Below are 13,076 nucleotides of genomic sequence, written 5' to 3'. Positions count from 1 at the left end.
TTATTTAGATATACCTGCAGGTTTATATCCCCCCCACCCCCAACACACTTCATCTTGTATTTTACTCATTTCTGATTTTAATTTTGCTTTTCCTGATATACACTTTTTATTAGTTCTTTCAGTCAAATTCTTTAATTGGCAATTTCTTTCAGTCTTTGTATGAAATTGTCTTTACTTCACCTTCTTTTTTTAACGATTGTTTAGCTAGGTGTAGAATTCTAGGTTAATGGTTATTTTTCCTTCTGGATTTTTAAAATGCTATTCTAGTGGTTGAGAAACTATAGTCCATAGGCCAAATTCAGCCCATTGTCTATTTTTGTATAGTCAAATTTCAGTGTCCACAAGTAAATTTTTATTGGAATAAGGTCAGGCTCATTTATGTTCATATTATCTCTGGTTGTTACTGTGTTATAGTTGCAGAGTTGAATAGTTGTGCAAAGGACATGTGGCTCAAAAAGTAGTCCATCCTCTGTACTAATTGCTTCTATTGTTGCTCATTGGAAATATACTTTTAGTGTAATTATTATTCTTTTGTAAGCAGTCTGTCCTTTATGTGCTCGCTTTCAGATTTTCTCTTTGTCTTTGGGGTTTTGTAGTTTCACTGCTATGTATTTAATATTTATTTTTATTTTCCTGCTCAGAACTGAGGATTCATGTCTTTCACCAATTCTAAAAAATCACTTGCCATTATCTTTAAACAACATTTTACTTACTTTTTGAAATTCCTAGAAGACAGATTTTTTTTCATTCTGTCTTACATGTCTCTTTTTCTTATTTTTTTCCCAGCGTTATTGAAATATAATAGACAATTAGTTGCTCATATTTACATTGTACAATTCAATGAGTTTTATTTCAATTATAGTTGGCATATAATAATATATTAGTTTCAGTTGTTCAGCATAGTGATTAGAGATCTATATAACTCACAAAGGGATTACCCCACTAAATCTAGTACCCCTCTTCCCTCATACATATTATACATATTGATACACTTTATTACAACATTATTAACTATTTTCCTTATGCTACATTTATATTTCCATGTCTATTTTGTAACTATCCATTTGTATATAATCCCTTTGCTCTTTTTCACCAGACCCCCCAACTGCCATCCCATCTAGTAGCCCTCAAAATATTCTCTGTATCCATGAGTTAGTTTCTGTTTTTGTCGTTGTTTATTTTGTTCTTTAGATTCCGCATGTACATGAAATCATATAGTATTTGTCTTTTTCTATCTAGCTTCATTCAGCGCAATACCCTCTAGGTCCATCAAAACAGTATCTTTTTCCACCCCATTCTTTTTAGTCTGTGTGTGTCTTTTCATCTGAAGTGAGTCTCTTGTAGGCAGCATATGTAGGGATCTTGTTTTCTTATCCATGCAGCCACTTTATCTTTTGGTTGGAGCACTTAATTCTTTTCTATTTGAGGTACTTGTTGATAAGAATGTAGTTATTACCATTGTTTGTTCATGTTTTTGACATATGTTTTTTCTTCTTAAGTCTCTCTAACATTTCCTATAATACTGGCTTGGTGTTGATGAATTCCTTCAGCTTATTTTTGTCTGGGAAGCTCTTTATTTGTCCTTTGCTGGATAAAGTATTTCTGGTTGTAGATCCTGGGTTTTCATCACGTTGAATATTTTTGCCAAGCCCTTCTGTCCTGCAAAGTTTCTTTTGAGAAATCAGCTGCCAGTCGTATGGGTGCTCCCTTGTAGGTAACTAACTGCTTTTCTTGTGCTGCTTTTAAGATTCTCTCTTTGTATTTAAACTTTGGCATTTTAATTCTGATGTGTCTTGGTGTGCGCCTCTTTGGGTTCCTCTTTCTTGGGACTCTCTGAGCTTCCTGGGGTTGTATGTCTATTTCCTTCATCAAGTTAGAGAAGTTTTCCATCATTATTTCTTCAGATAGCTTTTCAACTTCTTATTCTCCCTCTTCTCCTTCAGGTAGCCCTGTGACACGGATGTGCTTTTACATTCAATTTTGTCTCATAGGCTCTTTAAATATTATTATAGTCTTGGCTTCTTTTTTCTTGCCATTCTGATTGGGTGTCTTTGGCTTCCCCATCCTCTGTATTGGTGGTTCGTTCGATCCTCCTCTTCATCCATGGTTTATTCCATTTAATATACTCTTCATCTCAGATAATGTATTCTTGATTTATGACTGCTTCCCTTTTGTAATTTCCATTTCTCACTGAATTCATCTACACTTCCCCTAAGTTCATTGAGCATCTTTATAACCAGTGTTTTGAATTCTGCATCTGATATATTGCTTGACTCCATTATTCATGGATCTCTGTTCTCTTCTCTCATATGGTTTCTGCTTCTTTGTCCACCCATTTTGGCTGCTTTTCTGGGTCTGTTTCTATGTACTGAGCAAAGTTCCTAAGTCTCCCGGTCTTATTAGCGTGGCTTGTGTAGTAGGGGTTCAGCTGCAGGCCAAATTTAGCGCCAGGCTGTGCCCCACCTGTTAAGATTCAGCAAGCAGTCCACAGATGCCGTGCTTATAGTTGCCTCAAGAGGCCACGCAAGAAACCAAGGCCAGCTGCCACCAGTGTGGGTATTGGAGCTGCTCAGCAAGGAACACCGGACTCACCAAGGGTACAACTGGTTGTGGCTTGGGTCGGGCAGCAAGTTGGGGGAGGCGGAGTTTCAGGGAATCCTCTGGGCAGAGCGACTCTAGTTAACCAATTTGATGATGTCTCAATTATTTTGGCACTGAGTATGCACACTGGGTGGCGGGGAGGGCTCAACATTGGATATCGTCAGCAGAGGAACAATGGATATTGTCAGCACTTCTGTTCAGAAGAAAGCCTCACTTCCGGCCCTTGTTCTAACTCAGCGTCCCCTGTAAGTTGTTGGTACCCCCCGAGGTGCCAACTGGGTGCTGGTGCTCAGAGAGAGAGAGTCTCTCACCACAAAAGTCTGCTTGTGGACACAGCCCCTTTAAGAGGCCCCTTTAAGTTGCCGGTGGCAGCTGCCAGAGCCTCTGTACCATTCAGCCGCTTGGGACTGGGCAGCCTTGCATTTTTACCCTCTCCTATCTCTAAACCCTAGTTGTAGGGCTTCTGTTATCTAGACCCCAGGTGACTCTGCTTGCTGTTTCCTTCGTGTTTCTGTCACAACTTTGATTTGGTTGCAGGAGAGATGAATGAAGCGTCTGTCTACACCATTTTGCCAGGACTCCACATGCCTAATTGCATTCTATTTTCCTATTTTCGTGTGCTTCTTTCTATACAGTTTCTTTATAACTGTCTTCAGTTCATTCTCTTCAATCTTGTCTAATTTTTTAACCCATCTAATTAATTTAAACTTTAATGACCATATTTTCCCTTTTTAAGTTTGTTCTTTTTTCATAACTACTTTTTTCTCATGGCTTTTATTTCTCTTTATATATTTCTATTAAGTGTAAACACACCTGTACAAAGGTATTGTGGTTTGGGATGCTACACCCACTTTGGTCTAGAATTCAGACTTCTCACAAGAAGTTTTGTTTTGTTTTCTACCTAGAGCTATGGGTAGAGAAGGCTTCCTTGTCACTTCTTGGGCTAGTGGGTTTAATTTTTCTGGTCCTCTCATTCCCTGAGAGGCCCACCCCTTCAAAGTCCAGGTTGTATGCATGGTTTTACTTTCACTTCTCCATTTTGAACGAGGCCAGACTATACCCATGAAATGTTAAAACTGGCCCACAGAATGTGTATCAGAGCTGATCACTTTCTGAGCCATTACACACAAGTTATCACCACCTGGGTGGGGGATGCCCCTTGCTTGTCCTCTTTCTTCTTGTTTTTTTTTTTTTTCTCTAAGCTCAGCAATTATAGTTTTATATTTTTATTTTATTCAAAATTTTTATATAGTTGTAACATTAGCTTATGATATAATGTTTCACAAGTAGAATGTCTCTTTCTAATTTTAATTTCAAGTTAAAACCAAACCCAGAAATGACAATATTTATGGCTAGCTTTCACAGGAGTCTAGACATTATTAAAGTCTTTCTATCCAAAGAAACTAAAGGACATTTACAAATGTGAAAATTTATTGTATCTATTAATACCATATCTTTATAGGAAGCACCTAATTTCACAGGGGATGTGGAATACGTAGTTGAGTATTTCTCAGGTGGTAGTCACCCAGGTTCTGATTGCCTCCTTTAAAACAGTAGTCGTTTTATTGCTTGTTAGTACTTCCACAAGATTTGGAGTAAGAAGGGCCTTCAGGTGAGATACCCTTCAATGATTCTCTCCCTAATGGACTGTTGTCCCCATCCAACTTGAAGGGTATGTCGTTGATTTCCTAAACTAGGAAATTTGTCTGAAATTATACATATGCCAAACCCAAAAAAGAGGGGACTTGGATTGAGACCAAGGATTTCAAATGAAAAGTCCTGGATATGGATAGTTGTGATGGTTGCACAATAATGTGAATGTACATAATGCTACTGAACTATACACTTAAAAATGGTTAATATGGGAAATTTCATTATGTATATTTTACCACAATAAAACAAAAAACAAAAAACAGGATTTCAGCCTTATTTGTAAAGTTTTGTGTTTTCGCAATGAGAATGTATTATGCTTTGAGAAGGTATAATGAAGAATGCATTATATTGCATTGCTGTGTAATTAAAAATAATTTTAAAAAAATGTTGAGAAAGAGTGACATTAGAGTTAGAACATGAAATTAACTCATTGCAGCTGTGCTATGTAAAGCCATCTTAGGAAATGCTAGCAGGTCATAAAAACTTGACTGTAACTTGATTAAAGTGTTTGTTTATCTAGAAAAGAAAATGTCTGTCACAAAGGGGATTGGTTGGCCCTGTGGTCATCAACCACATAGAAATGTCCAGGCAAACTGTGAAGGTGTCACCCGAGCATTGCTCATCTCTGTTTTTTTTTGACTTGGCATCTCTATAGTGGATGAGGGCCCTTCAAGCTTCAGGGCTGGTGAGCGACTTCTTGAGGTTCACTATTTTGAATCCTGAGAATGTCATGTTCAGTAATAATTTTAATGATTGCTGATATGTACTGAGCACTTAACTATGTCAGACACTGCTTTCAGCATTTTATACGTAATAACTCATTTATAAAACTCTTTGAGGTATGTATAATTATCTCTAATTTACAAGTGAGGAAACTGAAGAACAGAGTGTTTAGGAAATTAACCCAAGGTCACAGCTAATGAGAGACAGAAGCTGTTCTCATCCCTGGTACTCTGATTCCACATTCTGTACTCTTAACCATGGCCCCATGTAAGCCTTGGGGCCTTCAGGTGAGATACCCTTCAATGATTCTCACCTGTGGTTCTCACCTGTGTAAGAAGTGGTTCTCTTCTACCTTGTTAAGGAGAGGAAGTCAGACTTATATTTAGCCTACATGACTTGTTTGTTAACTGTGGGCTACAAAATATCTGGAGTGCCCCACTATTGACTTTCTCTTTGTAAATGAATAAACTGGCATTTTGTACTTGTTCTTCTGATAGCTGGGCTTTCCGTGTAGCTGATCTACAAATAGAGGGTGCATGGGTGGCTCTGCCACAGCAGGAGTGGAAGCTAAACCAACTTAAAGAAATGTTTATTTACATCTACAGAGTGTGAAAAAAATTTTGACCAGTATTTCAAATTTTGGAGATATGTAAATGCCAAGCTTTTCTTTCTTTGTAAAATGTGAAGGTCTGCCATTCTGAGGCCTTATTTCTGCAAGGCAACATCTGACTGGAGCGAGACTAGCCTGAGCTCCCCATTTCACTGCAGTCATCTGACAGTGGCCACATAGTACATGAGAGGTAGAGAAGTGGTTCTCTTCTACCTTGTTAAGGAGAGGAAGTCAGACTTATATTTAGCCTACATGACTTGTTTGTTAACTGTGGGCTACAAAATATCTGGAGTGCCCCACTATTGACTTTCTCTTTGTAAATGAATAAACTGGCATTTTGAACTTGTTCTTTCAGTTTCTGTGAGCCTGGAGAATGTAGGACCATTTCCCAGAGCTGAGTTTGCTTTGAGCATGCTGATGAAACCCCTTCGTAAGCCGGCAAAATTGAGGGTGGTGTGACTTCAAGACAAAGTCCGCTAGATGAGATTTCTGGCTGCCATCAGCCACCTTTGTAAGTCCCCTGCATTATTCTGCACCTCTACCCTTAACCTCTGAAGGTTTATGGTTAAAAGCAGTTGAACTGCAGTTAATCTGAACACCAGTGGACAGTGAGGACAGAGGACTTCTTATCCACAGAGCCAGCCTACATGTCACTTAAAATAGATGGGAGTGGCAGGGCCTGGGCTGGAAGGGAAGGCCTAAGGTTCTGTTTCTGACCAAATGTGTATTCTGAGTCAACTCACCTCACCTCATAGCCCTCAGTTTTCTCATCTGATGAAGGAGCTCAGTGTAGTGATGTGTCAGGCCCCTGTGGTCTCATGTTTTTCGGTACTTTGGCAACATGAAAATTATGCAAGGATATATCTAAACAACTACAACAACAAGCTAAAAGATATGTTGTGTTTTGAAAGAAACTGCTATACTGTATAATTCCATTTATATGATGTTCAAAAATTGGCAAAGATCATCTGTGACATAGAAGTCAGAATAGTGGTTACTTTTGGAGGCGCAAATTGACCTAGGGGAAGGTGGTGCTAGGAGGCATCCTTCCAGAGTATTAGAAATGTTTCATATTGTTCTTAGAGTCAGAAATACCTAGGTGAAAAATTGCCTATTTTTGAGCTCACTAGCTAGTACATAATATATTTTTCCCTAGAAAAAGGGAAAGGAGAATAGAAGGGAGGGAGGGAAAGATGAGAGAGGAAAGAAGGAAAGGAAAGAGAAAGAGAGACTGAGACATTGAGAGAAAGATTGAATCATTTTGTGGCCTACTGTTTCTGTTAACAGCATTCCCCAAAGTGTCTTTCTGAAACATTAACTCTACCCTGTCTCTGTAATTAGAGATTCTCCTCAGAAAGGGAGTGGGAAAGGCTGATTATACAAAGAAAGCAGGTACTTTCTTATGGATCTTCTCAAAGACTTTAATGGGCACGATAGCTCCTCAGGAATGCCATCGCAAGCAGCAGTTCCTACACTTATTTGACCACAAACGTTTTTTGTCACAAAATATCTCTTAGGACTGTGGCCTTTCAGGACTCTAGTAGTTTGGAGAACACTATATATATATACGTATGTATATATATATGTGTATATATATATATATATATATATATATATATATATATATTTTTTTTTTTAGGCGAGGCAACCCTTGGTTGACCTCACAGATTACAAGGACCTTGTCAGTTTACAGTCCCTTATTTTTTATTTTTTTATACCTGCAGTGCCTTGTCTTCCTAGGTGGTCTCCCATCCAAGTACTAACCAGGCCCGACCCTGCTTAGCTTCCAAGATCAGATGGGATTGGGCTTGTTCAGGGTGGCATGGCCATAGACTGGGGAACTCTATTTGGAACATGGGCAGCAACTGTCAGTATTTCCCCTGTAACTCTTAGCCACATGCCTTGGTGGTCAGTTAAATACAAGAGGACCCTGAATCAGTAAATTCCTTTCAATGTTTTTTAATCCTACTGTTAGAATACTTTGAAGCAGCATCATTGGAAATAAAGAATGCAGTTGCAGGTCTACGGCCATGCCACCCTGAACAAGCCCGATCCTGTCTGATCTCGGAAGCTAAGCAGGGTCGGGCCTGGTTAGTACTCGGATGGGAGACCACCTAGGAAGACCAGGTGCTGTAGGCATTAAAAAAAAAAAAAATACAGTTGCAGAAATTTATAGACAGGCCAATTCTCAGAAATATCATTCTCTTGGAGAGAAACATGTCAACTGGTTTGTGGTGGCAGTCATCATAGTCTAACCCCAGGGGAAAATGTGTACCACCAACACTTTAATACCATGTTCACTTTGACAGAAATTTAATTAATGTCCAATTTTGTAAGTACTGTAACTGGACTGACTTGTCATCTCAGATTAACAGTGGACTGTTTTCTCTCTCTTTAGGACAGGATAAAAAATGTCAATACTAACTTCTCCAAGAGGAAAGGTAGAAGTAGTTCATTGCCGACGAACAGAATCACAGGATATTTATTGTATCAAAAACCTCATTAGAAAATTTACCCAGAAGCTGTTTGGGAGACTTAACATCATCTATCTTCTGTAAGTATGTAGCTAAGTAAGCTCAAGAATGTTTACCAGTTTTATCACACATCAAGAAGGGACTCCGCTCCCCTGCTCCTTTGGTCTTGTGGGGCTTATTGCGAGGAAATGGACAGCAAGAAAATCTGCCCTACTAAGCAGGTTATCTTTGGGAACAACCAATCTCTAAGTTCTGTAGCAACATGCAAATTGGAGGGGTTACTCATGGGTTTTGCATTCAGGCAAACATATTCAAATCTCACCTGCCCCACCCACTAGTAGAGTCATTTGGGCCAAGTTAGTACTATTAGCTACCAATTTTAATAATTTATTTTTTGTCAGATTCTGTGCTTTATCAACATCATCTTATTTAATACTCTGACACTTCTCTGAGGTAGCCACTATCATGTTCATTTCAAAGATGAGAAAATGAAGGCCTGCCAAGGTCAAGTAGTTAATAAATGACAAAGCCTGTACATGCTCTCACCCACTGTCATTAAAATGTTCTTCTAAACTTCAAAATATGCATAGATTTTTTTTCTTAAAATAATCTCTTTATCACTCTGTTTTGTTTCTTGGACATCAGCATATAAATATTCTATAATTTGTTCCTCATTTTTATTGAAAAAGATAAGAGATAGTTCAGTATTTTGGATTTCACGAAGCTTCATATTAAATACAATTAAAATGTTTAAAATAAACCAGCCTAAGATATTAAAATTTGTAGCTTCTGATCAGCACACTGATGAGTGTGTTGTAAATTGGCACAGTTTTGTTGGAGAGCCGTGTGCAATATGTATTAAATGCTTTAAAATGTGTATACCAATGAAATGATTTCATTTTTTTGGCATTATGATGCATTAAATACCTTAATGATGTTCTCCGGATTGAAACAACATATTGATACACACACACACACACACACACACACACACACACACACACACACACGTAGAGTTAAGGACTGAGCAGAGAGCATTATCAGAATGAAATCAAAAACTTAAGGAGTATTAACAGCAGGGACCAATACTATTTTCTCCTTAAATATTTTTGCTACATTCTAGAAACCTCATGCTTCTGTTTTGACAATTTTGCAAAGAACAGAAGAGAAATACTTCCTTCATTTAAGGAGAGAAGTATCAGACTCTTTTGTATGATACTAGGTTATTTATTTTAAGGATGAATGAGACAAGCCCACTAGATAAAAGTGCACAATAAGCAAACTAGCCTGTTTAAGCCTCAGAGTGGATTGAAGCCTCCCCCAAGAATTCATAAGCATGTGTTGATTTGAGGTCCAGATTAATTATCTCTGTGGTCCCCAAAAGCTTCAAAACTTCCCAAATAATGAATGCATTTTCAGACAAAAAATGAGTTTACCGATAGACTGAAAAAAAGAAAATAAAGTGGAGAATTTGATTAAAATGATTTCAAGTTAGTGTGTCCAGGAGACTGGCTGAAATAAATATAGATCAACTCCAAAGGGATGAAGCTTCAACTCAGGCTAAATAATACAGTGAAAGTATAAGCTCATAGTAAAAAGTCACAAATATACAAGGAAACATGTACCATTAGAGCCAACAACAAAAATCTCCAGCAGAATCACTCCCAAAGCCTTCAGATATACCTCAGACAAAAAATATAACTGCTTACTATGTCTGAAGTGAAAAGATGTTTTAAAAGATCATATAAATGAATAATGAGGTTTGAAGAGAGTCAAATAGACCATCGAGAAATGAAAATATGGTTGAAATTAAAAGCCCAATGGATGAGTCAAACATCATAATAGACATAGTTGAAGACATAAGTAGTGCGGTAGATGATCAATACCAATTAATTATCTAGAATTCAGTACAAAGAGAGAGACCCAAAAAATGTGAGTAGGATGTTTAGCAATTAAGACTACTGGACTTCTTTCTAAAAGGAGATACTAGGACATGGAACAGTCAATATTTGAAAGTATAATAATAGCTGAGAACTTTTCAGAATTGTTGGAAAACATCAATTCTTTGATCCAGAAAACTCAATGAATCCCAAACAGGAAAGAAATACAGAGAAATCCACAGCTAAGCACTTCATAATAAAACAGTAAAACAAAGCTAAAGAGAAGATCTGAAAAATAAGAGAAAAAAAACAAATTACCTGCAAAGAACTAAAGTTTAGAACAATAGATTATTTCTCACTACCACCAATGGTAGCCAGAAGATAATGTACTGTCTTCAATATTGGAGAGAAAATAACATCAACCTAGAATGATATACCCAGTGAAACAATTTTTCAATACCTAGGGGAAAATAAATGCATTTCAGAGCAGCGAAAACTGGGTTAGTTTACCAATGGACTCTGAATGAAGGAAATGCCTCATACCATAGGCAGAAGGAAGAATATTTCAGCTGGAAAGCCCAAGATACAAGAAGGAAAGTAAACCAAAAAGCAAATATGTGGGTAAATCTAATTTGTTCATATAGGGCAATAACAATAATTTAATATAGATATTAAATATAAATAAGTTATAAGATATAAATAACTTAGATAAAATATAGGACAAAATAGTATATAAATTGGGATGCAGATGATTTTCATGAAAGTACACTTAAGATATTATTCAGGAGGAGGGTGTGGTAGTTAATACACAAAGGTGCTCTTCCTCCCATGAACTATATATATCCTCTGTTTATGCCCTCGTGTCACCCATTCTCACAGTGAGTCAGGGCTGGCCCTGTGTAACCAATAGAAACCAGCAGAAGTGAGACTCTCTGACTTCAAGTCTAGATCATAAAAAGTCTCGCAACTTCCACTGGATCTCTTGGAATGCTCCCTCTCAGAACCCAAATGCAATATTGTTAAATATTCCAGTCACCTGGCCACATGCAGGTGCTTCATTTGACAGCTTCAGCTGAGATCCCAGCCAAAAACCAGCTCTGCTATTGTAATAATAGTCATAGACCATACATATGATTGAGACTGTGTTCTTATAAACTGTACTTATTGACTGTGAAATGCTAAAGTTTGTATAATTTTCACAGAATATCCTTCTTTTGATTCTTTTTAACTATTTAAAAATGTAAAAAATAAAAATCTCAGCTTATGGGATACACAGAAACAGTGGCAGGCCAGATTTGGCCCATGGGCCAAAGTCTGCCAAACTTTCAGCTCTATCTGAAACTGCTTAGCTTGCATCCCAGCCACAGGAACATGCTCTGTCCAAGCAGTGTGATAGCCTACAATGTTAGGATGCTGCAGACCCTCCAGTACCTTCACTTCCCAAAGGACCTGAAGAAGAAACATACTTAGATCTGCCTCACCCTAGTTCCGGGCCTCCCTGGCAGCATTCAATTTTGTGTTCTTGGAAGGCTTGCAACACTAGGTAGAAAGTCTGGCTATTCTGCTAGAGAGACCACATGGAGGAAAATTGAGAATCCCAGTCCATGGCAAGAAGCAAAGCCCCAGGTCAGCTGTTAGCAGCCTCTAGGCACTTGAGCCACCCTCACTGAGGTACAAGGCGTGTGAGCAAAGAAACCATCTTGGAGGTTCAAGCCCAGCAGACACCTCTGCTGTACCCTGCCTGAATTTCTTTCTAATTTTAGTAGATGTGCTGCCGAAGTGAGCACCCTTGCTTTAATTTCTAACCCACAGAATCATGAGCAAATAAAGCGTGAAGGGAGCATCCACTAGATTTGGAGTAGTTTGATATGTAGAAATAGATGAACAAACAGCAGGTCATAGAGGAAGCTTATAATCTTAAATGCTTCCAGTAAGATGGAAGAAAGGCCTAAGATTAATGTTTTGAATTTATTTCTAAGGAAAAGGATATTCAAATCAACTCAGAAAACACAATGAAGGAAATAAAGGATGAGAACAAATATCAATGATAAAACATTCATTAAGAACTAACAAAGCCTAAAGTTGGTTCTTAAAAAGGCTAAAAATAAGATAAACTTTTAGTCAAGATTAAAAGATTAGTCAGGAAAAAAAGAAAGATTGTCAAATTGGAAATTTGGTGTGAAAAAAATATAACTAATATGTTGCAGTTTAAGCAGGTAGTAAAAGGGTATTATAGATCCATATAGATCCATAGACCCTTAAACAAATCCCTTAGGAGTAGTTGTTCAGAATATAGAATTTAACAAATCCCTTAGGAGTAGTTGTTCAGAATATAGAATTTAAAAAATTCCATGAGTTATCAAATATTATCTAATTCTACCAGCAAGGGCTGGAGTGGGTCCCCATAATCACATACTTTAATATTTCTGTGGTAAAAATGCAGGAATATTTTCTAAATGGGATAAAGGCTGTAGAATAACCGCATGCCACTCTAAGTCTGATTTTGCTGCCAAGTTAAGTTTAAGATAAAGTTCTGGTTTTCAAGGCTTTTTGGATTTTGAAGGGATTTTGAAGGGACTGGATTTATACCTACATAAAAAATTTTATGCCACAAATTTGAAAATGTAGATGAAAAGGATAAATTTTTAGAAAATATAGTTTCCTAAAGTCAACTTAAACTCATTCAAGAAATTGAATTGGTAATTTTAAATTCTCCCACTCATAAAATAGGAGACACAAATGCCTTTACAAGTCAGCCGTACCAAACATTTGAGAATTAGGTATGTCCCAACTGAATGAAACTTCCTGGAGACAAAGACAGAGAACACTCCTTAACTTACTTTATGAGGCTAGCATAATACTAATCCCAAAATCACATAAGGACAAACAAGAAAGGAAGGTTAACAGCCAATCTAACAGAATGAGAAGTGAAAATCACACCCAATCTTGTTCATAAATATAAATGCAAAAATTCTACACAAAACATTAGGAAATTATTTTAGAAATATACTAAAAAGATAATATACCATGATCAAGTTGAATTGATCCCATTAGATTAATAGATTAATCTAATTCACCACATTCACAGATTAAAGGAGAAAAATTAGGTAATCTCAATAGAGAAAAACATTTGAT

General features: G+C 37.3%; 1 protein-coding gene, 1 non-coding gene and 1 pseudogene across 12 annotated transcripts in view; 2 read left to right on the top strand and 1 right to left on the bottom strand.

The window, feature by feature from the left end:
- The window catches only part of CFAP61 (cilia and flagella associated protein 61), a 269,668-nt gene that overhangs the window by 1,837 nt on the left and 254,755 nt on the right, over positions 1-13,076 (top strand). For 9 of the 11 annotated variants that reach the window (XM_039874360.1, XM_039874364.1, XM_039874361.1 and 6 more), the window contains exons 2-3: positions 5,943-6,098; positions 7,986-8,141. The exons of 1 other annotated variant lie outside the window; for it this stretch is intronic. In XM_039874360.1, coding sequence (XP_039730294.1) covers positions 7,999-8,141 — 143 coding nt within the window. In that variant the 5' untranslated portion in view covers positions 5,943-6,098; positions 7,986-7,998. The remainder of the gene's footprint in view (positions 1-5,942; positions 6,099-7,985; positions 8,142-13,076) is intronic. One more of the 11 variants, XM_039874359.1, reaches the window with a different exon arrangement.
- On the bottom strand, positions 7,303-7,421 carry LOC120612128 (uncharacterized; annotated as a pseudogene).
- LOC120612001 (5S ribosomal RNA) lies at positions 7,608-7,726 on the top strand. The gene has a single exon (XR_005655338.1). It is a non-coding gene; the product is annotated as a 5S ribosomal RNA (ribosomal RNA).

Source organism: Pteropus medius, unplaced genomic scaffold (assembly GCF_902729225.1).
Source record: "Pteropus medius unplaced genomic scaffold, Ma_sr-lr_union100, whole genome shotgun sequence".
Taxonomy (NCBI): Eukaryota; Metazoa; Chordata; class Mammalia; order Chiroptera; family Pteropodidae; genus Pteropus; species Pteropus medius.
Note: the sequence above shows the minus strand (reverse complement) of the source record. Positions and strands in the feature narration are given on the sequence as shown.